This window comes from Stegastes partitus, unplaced genomic scaffold, assembly GCF_000690725.1.
Source record: "Stegastes partitus isolate 25-593 unplaced genomic scaffold, Stegastes_partitus-1.0.2 Scaffold71, whole genome shotgun sequence".
Lineage (NCBI taxonomy): Eukaryota > Metazoa > Chordata > Actinopteri > Pomacentridae > Stegastes > Stegastes partitus.
Window position 1 is genome coordinate 199,916 of NW_007577802.1, and position 17,065 is coordinate 216,980.

The 17,065-nt window shown below is 42.6% G+C and overlaps 1 protein-coding gene across 4 annotated transcripts in view; it reads right to left on the bottom strand.

The window, feature by feature from the left end:
- kank1a (KN motif and ankyrin repeat domains 1a) overlaps window positions 1-17,065 on the bottom strand; it is a 73,679-nt gene that overhangs the window by 8,456 nt on the left and 48,158 nt on the right. For all 4 annotated transcript variants that reach the window (XM_008276406.1, XM_008276405.1, XM_008276407.1 and 1 more), the window contains exons 3-5: window positions 6,582-9,233; window positions 2,868-3,041; window positions 229-337 (exon numbers count right to left, since the gene is read on the bottom strand). In XM_008276406.1, the coding sequence (XP_008274628.1) occupies window positions 229-337; window positions 2,868-3,041; window positions 6,582-9,233 (2,935 nt within the window). The remainder of the gene's footprint in view (window positions 1-228; window positions 338-2,867; window positions 3,042-6,581; window positions 9,234-17,065) is intronic.

The window sequence follows — 17,065 nt, forward strand, 5'->3', positions numbered from 1 at the left end:
CATCCGGAACGAGCACGTGGATGTTAACGAGCCCATGTTTAAGAGACAACAACATCAGCACAAGAGCTGTATCAACATGAAACAACAGTGACCTTAACCTCACCTGGGACACAAACAGCGACACGGGTCCAGTTAAAAATGAAGAGCAAAACATAATCTACTTAAATATTCATGGCTGTGAGGTTCGAACGAGAGAGCCTGTGAATATATTAACATTTTCCGACTCACCCTCCGTTCACCCCGACGAACTGCAGGTTCTTCTTGGTGCCGTTGGAGTCGGGGCGGCCGTCCTTCTTCTTCATGATGGATTTCAGGGTGCTCTGGCTGCACGGCTGCCCTGAAGGAGGCAAAAACAAACACAGCAAAAGCATTTAGACAATAAAGTGTAGTTGGTCACAAAGCTCCAGAGTTATGGATCTTAAAAATAAGACAGTGTTTAAGTTTTAACAAGTTAGTTGCTTCTATAATGACCTTAATCGTGACAGCAGCTGCCTTTCACACAGTTCAAGTGTCAGTGTTCATGTACTGTTAACTCTCTGAACTCTAAACAGTTTCTGAGTGCTTTTTGTCACATTTGTCTTCGCTGTGGGCTCATTTTTTACTCCAATATAAAGTCCTGCACCTCTATGGAAGCAGCACAACCATGACAAGAAGTAGAGAGAATTTCATCTGAGCAGTGTGACACAGTAATAAAACAATAAATAATTTAAAAAGAAAAAGAAAAATTAAAGCTGAATATCTTTCAGAAAACTGGAAAACACAAGAATCAACATGCACAACATTTTTGCCCAAATGTGCTACAATTACTGAAAAAATGCCTTTACACAATATATATATTGTACTAATGATATTTTTATTTGTTTCCATACTTGTCTCCTATCTAGTCGGTGTAAACACTGCCTGCAGTTCAGATGAAAAGTCCATGATTTTTCGTCACATTACTGCTGATTGCAGCTGTGTCACTAATGGCTTCACAGTTGAGCTGAGAAGTGCAGAATTTTTAGTTTTTGGTAGAATCTTGTTGGAGCTTGTGGTTTATTTTTGCAATTTTTTAAAAGGAGACATGTAGAAAAATAGAGATTTTGGTGAAACATAATGATTTAAAGCTTAGATTTGTTATGTTTTCTGATAGAACAGCATGCCAACGTCAAAAATCTGACAATTCCTTCTGTTGTTAATTTCCTTCCCTGATAAATGAAGCAATGTTTAAAAAAAATAACGTGATTTTTTTTGGAGTTCAGAGGGTTGAAGTGCAAAGTGACAAGAATGTTGGTTGATAAGTTTCATGTTTTTTTCCCCTCTTTGTTTCTTCTCCTGCATTTTCTTTTCCTAGTATTACAATCAACCTCATGTAATCTCTCCTTGCTTTCCTCTCCTGCATCATTAACACACAACCGAAGCCCCAGCAGTTCATTACACACAGCTGATAACGCCTCAATAGGCCACTAAAGATCTCTGACATGATCAAGAGCTTTGGCAAAGAGGAAAGCAGCCATTAAGTGTCCGTCTCATCTGTCAGCGAGGCGCTGGAAGTCGCCCCGAAGCCTGAAGCATCTCAGTCATTTTAAGTACAGGCCTGGAAAACCAAAATACCAGCAGAGAGAGCCAGAAACACTCAGCACATCTGCCAGGACTTGCCCCGATGGAGGGGCCTCCTCTACCGCTGCAGGGGACGACTCCGAGGGCGAGCGAGCGTTCGTGCAGCGACATGTACGCTGCTGCACGTGTACACGCTGCAGCGCTCGGTAGCCGCAGAGTCACTCAGCATGTTTCCTGTGTTGTGACAGGTGGGAGCGTGAGCGGCTCGGCGGGCTCATGACGATGTTTGTGTTTTGCCTGTTGCCTGGTTTTTAAATGGAGCTCTTACGGACAACCAGGTGAGTTTTTGCACATTTTGGCAGGAAACTGTGGCCCTCTGCTCCAGAAACAATAATACCAGTGAAGAAATGCATCAGCTTTCTATTGAGAGGCCGACTTTTATCCACCGAACCGCAGCTTAAACATGTGGTCAGATAACTATCACTGCCTTGGTACAAAAACATCAGATTTACATACTGAAGTCGAGGCATGTTTTCACTTTTTCGGCTCTGGTTTCAGCACATTGGATGTGAAGTGATCAATGACTATGTTTCTATAATGTAATTTTGTGTACATTTTTGAAGAATCACATTAGAAAAGTTTAATGAAAACAGATAATTTGGGGGGAAAAAGTACTTTAGTTTCACAGAAAAGTTCTTCACAATCACTTGAGGTGGTGTTTGACATTTTTTAAAACAGAGTTAATGCAAAACACGGGTGATGGAAACATTTTTTCCAAATAAGTTCTGATGCAGTGAACATTTAAGTCACATGACTGATCAGCTGACTCCATTTCTTTTGTTGTCTTCATCTCCAGACAGCAGCTGACATGAAAGAATAATTACACAATTCCGATTTTAAAACAATGCAGGGGGATTCTGCTCCACTTTTCTCTCGTAGATGGATAAAAAATGTTCATCTGTTCTTTGAGTTGTTTTTTTTAAGCAGTTATCAAGCATCTGGTTGTGTTTGTACTTTCTTCTACTCTTATGTTAATACTGTCTTGACATTCTACTTTTCACAGACACACGGCCGTCAAATTAGGATTTTGTGGACACATACTTGCAGCTCTCTATTGTATTAGAGAAAAGGTGAACAGAAAAGGACAAAGACAAGAAACATACATTTAAAAGCTCTATAGGTATTTTAAACCCACAATGTTGTTAATCTCCAGCCCCTTGAGCCGGATCTTTAACAGTCATCCATGCTAGAAGAAAAGCACTGATAGCACAACTCCTCAGGTGTATTTTTACTCTGCTGCAGATGACTTTAGCGACGTGTTGTCGTACCATGTAGCGCCGTTGACATCTCCCGGTCCATTCGGCTCTTCTGCTCGGCTGCACTGATCTGCTGCGGTGAAGGTGTGCTGGTTGGTTTGTCTGCTGCCGTCAGGCCCAACGAAGTCCTCTCCATCTGGGACCACTCCGACCGAACGGACAGCGACTGGAGCTGCTGGCTGCTCTCTGAAAAGAGGGATGGTGGAAAAAGTTAGACTCCGAATGCACAGGTAAGTTTGATACCTTTGACAGCGTCCTTGACTGCTGCTACCGTGAGTGACGGGTTGTACATCAGCACCAACAACTGGATGTAGTGAAGATTGTATTTTAGAGAGTTCTGGATATATGGGACTTAAACTTTGTATTTGTCACAGATTTAAAGAGGGGCAGTGTTTAGCTGCAAAAAGACGATTTTGTAGCAAGATCTGAATTAAATGTGACGACAGAGTCAAGTTTGTTCCGACCACACGGACACATGCTGAAACAGACTAGCTGCTGAAAATGTTCAAAACAAGAAAATGCATCAGCTTTATCTTTGTATGCAGATTATAAACACTGGTATGCATTTTTTTAAAAAGTGTGTTGTGTTGCTGAGATTCACATGATGCAGTCCAAAAAAACCACACTTAGCACATACAACAGTCCACGGTATACCTTTAGGAGCTCTTTTTTTTTTTTTTTTTTTTACATACTGAAAAAAAATTCCCAAGAAGACTTGAAATTTTGTGATGTTTAGCTCTTAAAACGTTTTTAACATTTACTAATGGAAAGTAAACGCCCAATATACACATTTTGTTACACTTTGTCTCTTTGTGTCTGCAGATTTCAGGTATACACTTCGTTAAAATGCAGAAAAACAAGCTTTTCCGTACACCTTGATGCAGAAATCTCCTCCTCCGGAGCACCAGTTTGCACTGAACCTCCCAGTTTTAGTCCTACATATAATCTAAAGGTTTGTACCAAGAGCATACATCAATCACAGCCTAACTTATAGAACGTTGTAATCCCTAAAAATGTTGACAGGATTGTCTGATTTATTCAAATAGATATTCAGAATCTCCTCAATAAAAGCCTTTAACTGTAATACGTCAACACAATGAAGCTTTTTTCACTATTCAGATTTCTGCTCTAGAAAAAAATCGGTAATTTGTAGCTATGCAATACCTTATTTGCATACTGAAACTTAAATTCTTAAAAACATGCAATATAAAATATAATAGCTCTATTGGAGGTAATCAAGTGGAAAAGTTTCATGTCACTATCTGTTAAAGATGTTAATCCATTCACTGTAATGTCTCTCTTTAAACCACCCAAAGGTTTTTGTTTATGGATGTTTTCCTGCTGCAGCTTCATGCACACAGACACTAAACGTCCATCGTTACTATCACAGAGGCTGTTTTATAGCGTACAGTGTCCAGCACCGAGAAATCCAATGAATATAGTTACTTAAACAGGAGCTAAGTGCGTTTTAGTCATTCGACGTTCCAGAAAAGGCCAGAAAGTGACCAGAAACGAGCTCACACGCAGCACAGACAATCAGCCCGCATTCTTCTGGCCGCCGGCATGAATGCATGTTATGTAACTCACAAGGAGCCATGAATCAGCATCAACAGCGAGGTGTTGGTGAAGGCAGGGCGGCCCGCAAAAACAACAAGCGGCCGATTGGTGCGACGCTACTGGCTCCCAAAAGAAATGAGCTCATTGTTGGTTCACATCCAAAGCCCCCACTGCATTTTTCAGGGTCAGAGATAACTTTGGCCTGTCTGATCCTATCAGGGTTCTCTTTAGACCATGTGTGAACGCTCCAACCACAGCCCCGACTGCTGCAGACTGGGTCCTCCACAGCGCAGCACAAACAATCGCTGGCCTTCAGTTAGCTGGTATTTCACTAAAATAAGGATCATTTGAGGCAGTTGCTCTGAAAAGCAGCCATGTAAATTGTGACTCATTACTTTTAATCCCGAGACACGACTGATGTATGAAATCTAAATGTATTTTATAACCTTAAAACCCCCAAATTCCATCATTTATCAGAACCAGAAGCTTTAAAAACTGAGAGAATCCCTTCCGGTCTTTGAAATAATCATGTGTGGCATACGGTTTCATTAGAAAAATGTACCAAATCTGAGCTTAAAATAAAGCGATTTCATCAAAATCACCTTTTTTTTCTACATGTCGGATTTAAAAATTTGCCAATTTGCACCAGATTCTGTAAAAAAAAAAAAAAAATAAATAAATTTTGGTGCTCCTTGATGCAACCAAGAAGTCATGATTAACAGAGCTGTGATCAAATGTCACATGACAAAACTATTTGGAAACTATCTGGAGGCTATTTGGATGAACTGCAGGCTGTGTTTGCAGAGCAGAGAGGAGGAAAGTATGGAAACGAATCGGAGATATCGAGAGCGAAATACAGAACAAACTACACCCAGCATGGTTTAAAAACTGTACAGAGTTGGAAGATACACTTAGTATGATTAAATATCCTTATAGATTTGATTTGCAAATGTTGTCAAGAATGCATAGTTTGTAGACACTATAAAAATATTTATCGTCGAGTCAGCATTTTTCCCCAGTCGTGATAACACCTGTGTGCACAGAAACGCTGCACATGCTGATTCCACTTTATATCAATTGAATTATCAAAAGAATTTAATCTTATTTGTTCTTTTTAATGATTTCTGGCATCATAGCTGTTCCATCCTGCACAAGGCATGTTTAATTCTCTCTGCTTCTACCCAGGGTTATGCTGTTTCCACAGAGGTGGAGGACTTTATATCGCAGTGAAAAAATGCGCCCACAGCTAGTAAAAATGTGACAGGAGCAGAAAATGATTCCAATCTGCTTCGGGGTTAAAAGGGTAAAAAAAAAATCCAAGAGGTTTAGACTTAAAGTTCATTCTGTCAAACTCAACTTTTAAGCAATCTAAGGGCAAGAGAAAAAATGGAAAACTGAAAGTCCATGATAACTAAGCAAACTCCATCACCTGAGGAGGATCATACAAGATGATCAAAAGCTCTGGAGTAGCTGTTAAATAAACCTCATGGTGAGATTGTTTGAAGTATTTCAACTTTAAACACCCTAAAGCTGAAATAATCAAACATTTAGAGAAACAAGAAAAGCTTCTAAATATTTTTCAAGTAGATGTAGTGCAAAAAATGCAAAAAAAAAAAATTGTGGTTGCAGCTTTTCCAGTGTGATGTTTGACCTTTTAGTTTTTTTAAATCCAATTTTTATCACTTTAAAAAGTATATAAGTGGGATTGCTGCTGGTCAGACAGTTTGTAGACAAGTTTTTTCACTTTTCATGCTGTAAACAACTAATTGTTACTCATTAGTTGCAGTCCTAAATTACTGCATTGTAATTAGAGACTGGCATATAAAACCGGTTTAATCTATTGAGTAATAAACCACGGAAGAGAAAAGGAACATAAATCAGCCTCTGCGCTCTCTTCAGGGCCCCCTCAGGCACTAAATACATGACAGCCTGTTTGCCAGCTTTTTTTTTTTTTTGCTTGAGCAACACATTGTGTGTGTCTTTGTGTGCGTTTTCAGTTGTGTGCCCTTGAAACTATGCTTTGATTGCCTGGACTGACTTGCAGCCAATCATCACAAGAACCATGTATGTTATTGCAACGCTTGTGGAGGAAAAGGAATGTTGTTGTTGTGGACATGATGTGCGGATCACGAGGAGCCATTAGCGTCCTCGGCGTGATGATTGTCGTACCTTTGTTTGAGCTCTCAGAGTCGGACTGCAGCTTCAGGATGTCCTCGACGCTGCCGTACTTCATGACGGAGTTGATGGAGGACAGCGTGCTGACCAGCTGACTGTTGATGGAGCCGAACTGGGACTGCGGCTGACCGAACGCATCTGCTAGCTCGCTGTAGTTCTCTGCTAGCAGCATCTGTTGCTCCTGCAGCAGCTTCTGCACCCTCTCGATGTAGTGGTCCAGTCCGACGCCGCCCTGCGCCTCCAGCGACGCAGCCTCGGTCTTCACCTCCACCGTCTCCTTGACGCTGCTGGTGCTGCTGCTGGTCACAGATTCAGTCAGCTGGGAGGGGCCACAAGCTATGTTTCGTGTTTTTAAACCCACCAAGAAATTCTCGTGGATGCTAACTGGTCCCACCCCACATTCTTTGGTTTTAGTTGAGCTCGACTTGCTGAGGAATGACTCCACGTCTGTGGTCGTTCCAACAGCAATCGAACGCATCTTTGCTGTCGAGTGAACGTCTTTAACGAGTCCTTCCCCAGCAGCGACCGTCCTCGTTTCAGGTGCAGCCGTGTTGGTGTGTTTGTCACAGGTGACTAAGCCCATGTCAGTGAATGAGTCAGTCAGGACAGCTGTTTTAGTGTTGGTCGACTTGCTCGCGACGTCTGTCTCGGTGTTGGTCTGCTGAGTTGCCGACTCAGGAGCAGCCATGACGCCAGAGTCCACTTTGCTGACAACATCCGGCTCGGTTCCTCGTGACACCAGCGTCTTCACGGGACTCACGATCACATCCACTGAACAATCTCCACAGCCGACCGACCGCGACTCTTTGCTCAGCTCTGTCATGGGTTTGCAGAGGGCCAAGCTGTCCACCGACTCCTCTGTGTTCACTCCCACCTCACAAACATTCAGCTCCACGCCGACCTGCTGGTGACACGTCTCCACCTGCCTGCCTACACACTGGTCATTTACCTCCACGCGTTCGTGCACCACCCACCGGTCCATCGGGATCTCTGGTCCTGTAGCAACACTCTGCACACTGGGCTCACAGGACACTCCAACAGTGTGGGTCTCTAGAGTTTTATCTGTGCTAACATGGCTGAACTCCAGATGGTCACCCACTCCCTGACTCCGCATCTGGACTTTGGCCTCCACACAGGCGTTGTACATTTCCGGCCTGACCATCAGACCTTTGTCCGCTTTTTTCTTGTTTGAGCCGCCAGCTGCTTGGAGCTCCAGTTTCAGTTTTCCCATCTCCATCTGATGAGTGGTTTCCTTCAGCTGGACCTCCAGGCGGTAGATCTTCTCTTTCAGGGCTTCGATGGTCTGCTGCTGCAGCTCGATCTCTCTCTCGGCTTCACTGGTCATGCCCAGCATGGCCTCGGTCACGCCGACTGCAGCGCTTCGCAGCTCTAGCCGCTCTGTTGCTACTCCTGCATCACGGAAACAATGTTCTTTTTGTGGCTTCCTCTGAGTGACGGGAAGGTTGTTCATATTTTCATCAGTAACTATGCCAATGGACTTCTGGTGGGCTTGGTTTTGAACAAGGCTGTGAGGCCGATTTTCAGTTACGTTATTGTCCTCTGTGGTCTTCTCCAGAGCTTGGACCTCAGCAGCCAGACGTCTGAACTCCTGCAGCCGCTGAGCGTTCTGCTCCTGGGCTTCAGGCTCCATGATGTGCAGCTCTGTTTCCTTCTGGATGGGCCCGGGGTTCTCCATTTGGTCAGCGCTGCCCACGCTGTAGGAGCGCTTGCGGAAGCCACCAGGACCTTGATTTTTGGACTGAGCAGCCAATTGTCTTTTCTCCTCCTGCAGAACAGCAATCTTAACCTGTAAGATAGGAATGGTCTTCACCTGCTCCTCCAGCTCTTTGAGCCTCTTGAGGGCCACAACCATCTGCTCCCGGATCTGCTGCAGGTGTAGTGGGCTGACGTTAGTGACCGGGGTGGCCATGCCGGAGCTCATGGGGCTGTGGCGGATGGAGCTGCCCATGGATGCTGGGTAGTAGGGGTTGTACTCTCCGTTAGGGAGATGCCCGTTGATGGGCAGAGGCGGATGGGTGCTGGGGGAGATCTGACTCGGGGCCATGGAGCCCGAGTACGAGGACAGCGAGCTGCTGGAGCCCATCCCGCCGAAGCTGGCGAGGCGGCGGCGGGGCATCGGAGGTTCGCTGAGCGGCTGCATGAGCAGACGCTCCTGTTCGAGCCGGCGGCGGGTCTCCATGAGGGTCTTCTCCACTTGGGGGTTGTGACGAGGGGCGAACCTGGGCGAGGGCGGAGGAAGGAGCTGTTTCTGCTCGGCGATGCTCGAGTAGGGGGCTTCAGAGGACGCCCTGGAGAGGGTGGGGGTCAGGGGAGCGGCGACGTGGGGCCTGGAGGTGAAGAAGACGGGGGACTGCTTGTCGTCGCTGTTGGAGGAGGACAGGGAGTCTGTGGAGGCCCATTCAGCCTGAGCGCTGACCCCGCCAGTGCTGCCCCGAGGCACCGCCAGGGGTTTGGTCACTTTGGGCTTCCTCTGGATACTCAGCTTCTTAATGGTGTTGCCCCTCTCGATGTCGTCAACATATTTGAGGAAATCCAGGTCTAACTGATAACCGTAGGGAGTTTCAACATAGTAGGGGGCCACAGAGTCCTTCTCGTCTTCTGTGCTTGGGCATCTTTGTCCTCTTTCTGAAAGAGACGCCACAAGAACATAACATTAGCATCATTTTGTAAAAAACGGAAAAGGCTTCACACGAACATTTTTATCTGCTGCATATTTCATATAACGAAGCAACATATGTCTCAAGGAAATGGTTAGTTGTCCCTGAAATGTTAAACGTTTCTTCGGTCACATCATAATTTGACAGTACAAGTGCAAACATGCCTCAGATTTCTCACCTCTCTGGGGGAAAAGCGCAAGTGATAATCATTTTGGCATGGGACGCCTTAAGTCAGCTCAAAACTATGTGAGATCCAACTACTGACGCCAATAAAAAAATACAAAGTGGCACAGAGAGCTTCAAAATTAAAAACAAATGTTGGGTATTCTTGTGGAATTCAGCCTGGTGTGGTGTGTGGAAACCAGAATGAATAAGACGGTGACAGATAAACAGTCTGTTGTTTACAAAGCAGGGATAAGGGAAGACCCAGCGGGGTCGGGGAGATAGAAACGCTGCTAGTGTCAATATTTTCTGGTCCAAAATCCATCCCAGTGTCAACATTTTAGCATTTACAAGCAAAAATGCACCACCAACTATCACATCTTGTGCACACAGTTTGAAGACCAGAATAAAAATGAAGCTGCAGTCGAAGCTGCTGAAGTCAAAGTCCAAACTCCGCACTGAGAATGCCCTGTGTCAGATCTGCGTTTACAGGCAGTTTTCCAGGCCATTAGGAGACGCCACTACACTCACGCTGTTGGCTAAATACAGCGTCTTGTTCTTGGTATGCCTGGAACTCTCCCCGACTAAAGCAAACACAGGCTTGAAATAAACAGCCCTGCTCTTCCTTTCCAGTCCGCCCAGCTCCGGCAACTTCTCCCGTCAATCCTTTCCATTCAGCTAAAACAGAGGAGGGAATTACAAGACTAAGCCTGCTGCTAAAACCTCACTGCCTTGTTGTTCAAGCTTCACTCACCTCAGAGCAACAGCACTGCCTTCGTTTTTACTTTTCCTTCTCCAGTCCTCTGTGCTGGCTGATTCAGAAGACAAGGTGCTGAGTTTAGGCTGTTTGAGCTGCAGAGCTGCTGTTTCTCTTCACTCTCTGAACTCTTTCTCAATCCTCTCTCCATAAGGGGGGGAAAAAAAAGTTCCACTATTGGTGTAAACTAAGCAGCAGCACTGCTCTGGCGCACTATTGGACAGCTGCTTCCTCCAATCCAGAGAGGCTCTGAGCCGGGCGCTTCCCTACCCAAATAAGAGTCCAGTTCTTCAGTGGAAGGGAGGTGAACGACCACAATAACGGTCTGTTCTTGAGACAAATAGCCGAGCTAACGTACATGTCAAACTGTTACACTCTGGTTTATACTCTGATCCAGTTTGCGGCACACGTTTTGTCCAAATAGAGCCGACAACCTTCACCACCATGTATCATGACTGGTTTATGTGGAATTACACCTCATGATGAGGCTCACCTTTATTGTTTTAAAAGTAAACTTGAATTGAAGAGACTATAAATTGTCTAAATATAGTTTGGAAATAGGCATCACAAGTTCCAAAAGCACAAAGGGACGTTTCAAACAGCTCATTTTGCACTGAGTGTTCAATTTTAATTCAATTTACAATAATGTAATTCAGAATAGATAGAAAAAAAAGCAGCAAATCTGCCAACATAAAGCATTAAATCCAATCTATTTTTTAGCATTTTTGCTTGAAAAACGGTTAAAGTGATTATGAATTGTCAAAATAACAGAAAATAAAGATATTGTTATGCCGATAAGGTAATCATTTCACCTCCAATAACTAAAACTTCACTAAATTAAGAGGTTAAACTTGGTTAATTAATGAATTTATCAATTGGCAGATAATCATTAACGGTTTTTATGCAATGTAAAGCAGAGGCCTTTTTTTTTTTCTCTTTTGTTAAAAGTCTTCTTTTTATATCCTGACAGTAATCACTAAATAAATAGATGTGTTATAAAGGAGCAGCTTTAGAGGAAGACCTGATTGGGGGTCAAGAAGGAGGGAAAGAACGAGGAGGAGCAACAGCAGCAGATTAAGTCCGGGGGGAAGGTGTCCCAGCGCGAAGTTTACGAGGAGACGGTCATCACCCCAAAGAAGATGGAGAAGCAGCAGGATGATATTGCCATCGATCAGAAAAACTAGGAGCCTTCTGTAGGCCTGATCTGAACCCCTAAAGCTTCCCTTTATCTCGCAAACCTCTTCATTTTTTTTTTTTTTGGTTGCATGCTTTCAAAATGCAGTTTATTCTTGGCTGGTTGCCACAATAACACTGTCTAGCTTTGATTAAACATTGGTTTGCTGGTTTAATATAAAGCTTTATGTATAATATGTTCAGGGTTCTAGACCGGTGGTTGTTGATCAAGAAAAAATGACAACACAGTCCCTGACTACAGCTTGTAAAATGTGAAATTGTTTGTCTTTTCTTTGTCAAATATGATCATAAACTGAAAGTCTTGGAGTCTACGCTGGGTTTCCCACACAAAATAAGACATCTGAAGACAACATGTTGGGCTCTTTGAACACAAAAACAATATCGAGAATAATATGCAGCTGCAGCCCCCAACCAAATACAACACTGATTTAAAGCCACTATTAACCACTCTGCACTATGTATCCATGCTTGTTGGTTTATGCATAAATAAAGCTAACTTCCTTGATTTATAGGAAGTAATATAAAACTTTGTATCACGCATTCAACAGAGTTCACCTTCAAGACAAAGACCAGGCTGTTTTCTGCTGCACAGCGCTGAAAAACAGCACGTCCTGTTTTTTTTAAATTTATTTTCTTCCTGGTATAAATAATCAGTGAGGCAGCACAGTCACAGTCTTGTGCTGCCTGGTTCGGAGGATTCCCCTCGTGGCACGAGTTACCGAGCGCTGACCAGCCATGTCTCATGAGAAGTGACAGGCAGCCCTGTGGTACCGAAGAGACCCCTGACAGCTGAGCGATGACCTCATCAACACGGGACAACTGACGGGGTCGCGCTGCAGCAACACCGACGAAGCCCCGGGAGTCTGCAGATATCAGCAGCTGCTACATTGTCAATTTGACAGGGATTACACAACCGTTAGACGGGCAGCAGGGCGACGCTATTCTGCAGGATTCGGTTTCCCTCAATTAAAGAGCAAGGAGGTTATTATTTGTTGCTGAATGCGAGATGTGATTTTAAGTAATATTTTTAACATGTCTCCTTCTGAAACCAGCCCTGCCTAAAACTGGACTGTTTGCACAACCAAGAAAGGAGGCATTTTTTGTGAATGAAGTGAAAGTTCCCAACTTTTCCCAAACTGAGCTCCACCAGCATGACTAAGCGCTCAGAGTATAGAAGGAACTCCAAAAGAGACCTCCACCTGCGTTAAACTCTCCTCTGGATTTGCCTCAGCAGCATATGAACAATGACAAAAGGTCCATTTCTGCTTACATTGTATTAAAGTTCATTACTTTTCTGCACATCCTAAAGCTTGTTGACTGTTACAGATCTGTCTGTCCTGGGGCGCTCTTGGTTGAGCTGGCATCCCATGTACAGGGGCTAAAGTCCCCGATGCAGTGTTCGAATCTGGCTCTGGACACTTTGCTGCAGGTCCTTCCCCCATTCTTCTCCCCCACTTTCCTGTCCCCCTTCCCCACTGTTCTATCAAATAAAGGAACGAAAGGCCAAAAAAATAACTAACTAAATAACTGTCTGTCCCCTGAACTGCACACATTTGTAGACAGGCAAACTGAAATGATTCACCCCACAGGATCTTCTCTTAGTTCTTTAGAGTTTTGAGTTTAACCCTCTGAAGCCCAAAACACACTGGTGGGATCGAAGAGGCACATTATCTTTACAAAAAATGGCCAAATTTACTTTGTTAACTCTCACCTGAGCCACAGACTGTAAAAACAGGAAAAAATGTCAGATTTTAAGCTTTCTGACAGTCCTTGAACTTATCATGTGGAATTCACAGTTAAATCGGGAAAATTAACCAAATCTAAGTTTAAAATTGTGATTTCTCAATAAAATCACGTAGTTTTGCATGTCTCATTAAAAACATGTTGCCAAAAATCTAACATTTACACCAGATCCTGTAAAAATATTTTAAAATTCTGTGCTCCTCAGGGCAGCAGAGAATCCATGAGTGAATGAGCTGCGAGTGGCAAATCATGTGAAATGTGAAAAATAAACAAAAACTTTCAACCAAACTCATGAAACAAGAAATCCAAAATGTCTGACTCTCAGTGCTTTCCAACTTCCCTTCTCTGTCTGAGGGTCTGAACACAAAGCAAGTAATGTTCTTAAAGAGGCAACTTATTGATCATTGTTTTGTGCAGACTGTATCATTACATTGCTATAAAAATTAAAAAAAAAACTAAACAATAAAGACCTTTTCTGGTCAGTAGGACCTGAAGAGTTTTAATTCCTTCTCTAAACATTATTGAAAAGCAAAGTCAGCAGCTTAAAAATAACATTTAGAGTTTGGCACGCTGCTGCTGCTGCTGCTCTCCTCTCAGCTGGGACATTAAAATATTTTGGACCAATTATCTGACATTAGCTGCATGTTCGCTCCAACAGCTTACTCTGCAGAAGCTCGGAGGTAAAACACGTCGTTCACAGGCCGTAACAGAAACCACGTGCGAGTCGAACACAGTTGTTCTTTACATCAAGTCAAATCCAAGTCTAATTCTTCACACTTCACTTTGCAGCCAAACTCAACAACCGATGTGACGGCGGGTCGCACATGTTTTAGTCATTTCCACTTCAACACACATGTGCTGTGCATCAAATCCCTTTTAAAACATTCAAACCTCCTCTGGATGTGTCTAAGCGTCTTTTTTTTTAGCAGCATTAATTCATTTAAAAAGCAGCTCCCTCATTGAGTTGCTTTAAACTTACGAACTCTCCTTGTTTGCTCTTTAAATACTGCGCTGAAGGCCAACCGGGGCCTTGATGTTAAATCTCGCAGGAAAAATATACAAGCAGGGCTTTGCTTATTTTACACTGGCTGTGTAAAAGTTTAAATTTAGAGCTGACAAAAGCCTTTTAACATCCACAGCGCCCTCGGAGACAGAATAAATTAGACTACTGGTCTAAATGTGTCTGCCAGTTGTTTGTTATCCAACCAGAGGACACAAGTCTCTCAGTTAAATCACTTATTGATTTAGTGTGTATTTGTTCAGGAAGCTGAACTACTCACTTAATCATGGATGAATTATCACATGTGAAGCAGCTAAAGACTGGACTTTAAACACATATATCACAATATATACAGGTTATAATGCACTGATGCCCAGAGTCAATCCTTAATTATTAGATTGGAGAGGCTTAGATCTGTTTTTTTGTGATAAATGTCATCAATATAAAATAAATATCAATCAAAACTGACAACCTATTATATAGCTAGGTGATTTATTAAGAAAATACTTCCAATGTGAGGGATATTTGCTGCTTTTTATCATTTGTGTTTGCAGTCTTTGGAGTTTTGTGTCACTTTTTTCAGTTCTGCGGGGCGTTTTGTCACCGACTGATGTTTTGAAACAGTGAAACAGCACTAGCTTAAATTTATCCTGCACTCTGATGGCACCGTATGGACACAAATCATTCAGATGTGCAAGAATGCAATAAACAAACTCAATTGTATTTATTCTATATTATATATTCTGCTCTTTTACCACCTATTCGGTCTAACTTTCCTGCAGACAGGTGACCAAATAAGGAAAAACACCAGAATAAATGACTGGAGAAGCATCACAAACACAAACGCTTTCAATCAGAACAACATCGCTGAATGATTTGATGAGTATTAAAATGATATGTCAGACATCGTACTCCGCCTCCATCATCAAAACAGCAAATGAGAGAAAATTTTAATGAAAACAAGTTCATCACACGTGGGTGTGGCCCAAACAACAACATTAAGACCTCAGTGTGCAAAACTCTGCAAGTCTGAGCCAGGTGCTCTTCACATATTTGCATGCACGTGAGTGAAGTCGACATTCGATAGCAGCTCGCCAGACAATGAATCAAGGTCCAACCTGAACTAGATAAAAACTCCTCCTGATATGTGGGCAGATGACGACATCTACAAACACAAAAGTGTTCAGATCAGATCAAACCGTAGAAAACACTGAACAATAGACTTTCTGCAGAGTTCTTCAAGTTAAATTTAAGACCTTTTAATATCACATAAAGTTGAATTTAATACACGTTTCATTGTAAAACTAGCCAAAGTAACCAGAAGAGACAATAAGAACTGGACGTATTTATCAACGGCACATATTTGTACACATCAACTAAAGCTAAAACAATGACTTGATTGTGTGACATTTCTTGATGTGGTTCTTCTGTTTTGTTTGGAACACAGTTCTTCTCCTACATATAATGTTATTGGACTGACAGTTTTTTGGGGGGGTAAAACAAAACAAAACTTTTCTCATAAGTTGTTGCAATCTATGAGCTGGATTCACCTGGTTGACCTGGTTTATATTTGTGTAGCGCAGTCGATTCAGGCCGAGACTCTGAGTTTTATGAATGGAACAGGTCGTAGCGTCAGTTCTCAATTGTATTTTCTCATGTGCATCACTTTTCTGAATGAGTGTTCAGTCTGGCAGTTTGAGGAGGTTTTAACAAGTGTGGTAGGGAGACATTTTTGAGTTGAGGTAAGCTGCAGGGAATAATGAGTCGTCGAGTTGTTCTGAGGGGGAACGTTTGTGTCGTAAAGCTGTTATGAGAGTGATTTTGTAGCTCTGAGCTATTGGTTCTGTAGCCTGCATGGTTCATAGTTAAACTACTGCTGTTTTGTTCCTGATCAGACTGAAGAATGAATTTCCTTTGGAGATTGTTGGGGGGACTCAGGAAGTAGCCATAGCCCTATTGTTTACACCAGTGATCAGCTGTTGGTGCTCGTAGAGGCGCTACCCGAGGAGAGACCTGGAAGTTAAGGAGGAAAAGATGGGAATGTCATGCCAGGACTGACCGAAAGTCTAGGAGCAGACTGAACAAACTTGTTCTTCCATCGATTATTCAGGGGAATCTTAAATCTCTTCATAAGTTGGACAAGTTAGAGGTGTTGACCTGGCACCAGAGGGACAACCAGGAGTGTAGCATTACACTGTTCATGGAGACACGGCTGATGGTGCCATTAAAAAAAAATAAAAATAAAAAATTGTATAATATCAACAGTACTTTTGTACATTTCTTGTTTTATTTTTTTAAACTCATGTTCCCTATCTTTTTGTTGTATCCTCTCTGCTGCTGTAACGCTGCAAAGCTCCCTTCTGAGGCATCAAAAAAGGATATTTTATCTGAATTTGCAACCATCATTTTGATCAGAACTGAGGAAACAAGCCAAACATTTGATTGTTCCACAAACGAGAGAAGCTCTTCGTGGCCCCGCCTCACTGCACTGAACATGTTTTGGTTTTGGACTGTTTTTGGACTGAAACTCAACAAGATATGTGATGACATCAGTTCAGGCTTTAGAAAATTGCACTTTTTTTTCTTTTTTTTATACTGATTTCCAAAGTTGCATAAACTAAACAATTGTGAAGGAATGTTTGTTGCAGCACTCACAATAACAACTTCTAACATAATTGATTTACTGTTATGCACAACTTTGTGAAGCAGCAGAGAATTAATAAATGAATTAATGAATGGATAGATGAGCCAATGAACTTTAATCTCAGGTCGACATGTGACTTTACATAAAGTCAGAGGCACAGCAGCACTGAGACATTTCCTAACAAACATTACTTACAACAGGGAAAATGAAATATTAAAGTGTATACCTCTAAATCTGAATCCTTGCAGAAAGCCTTAACGGCAATAATTTGTCGTTACAAATGCACCAGCAACACAATGT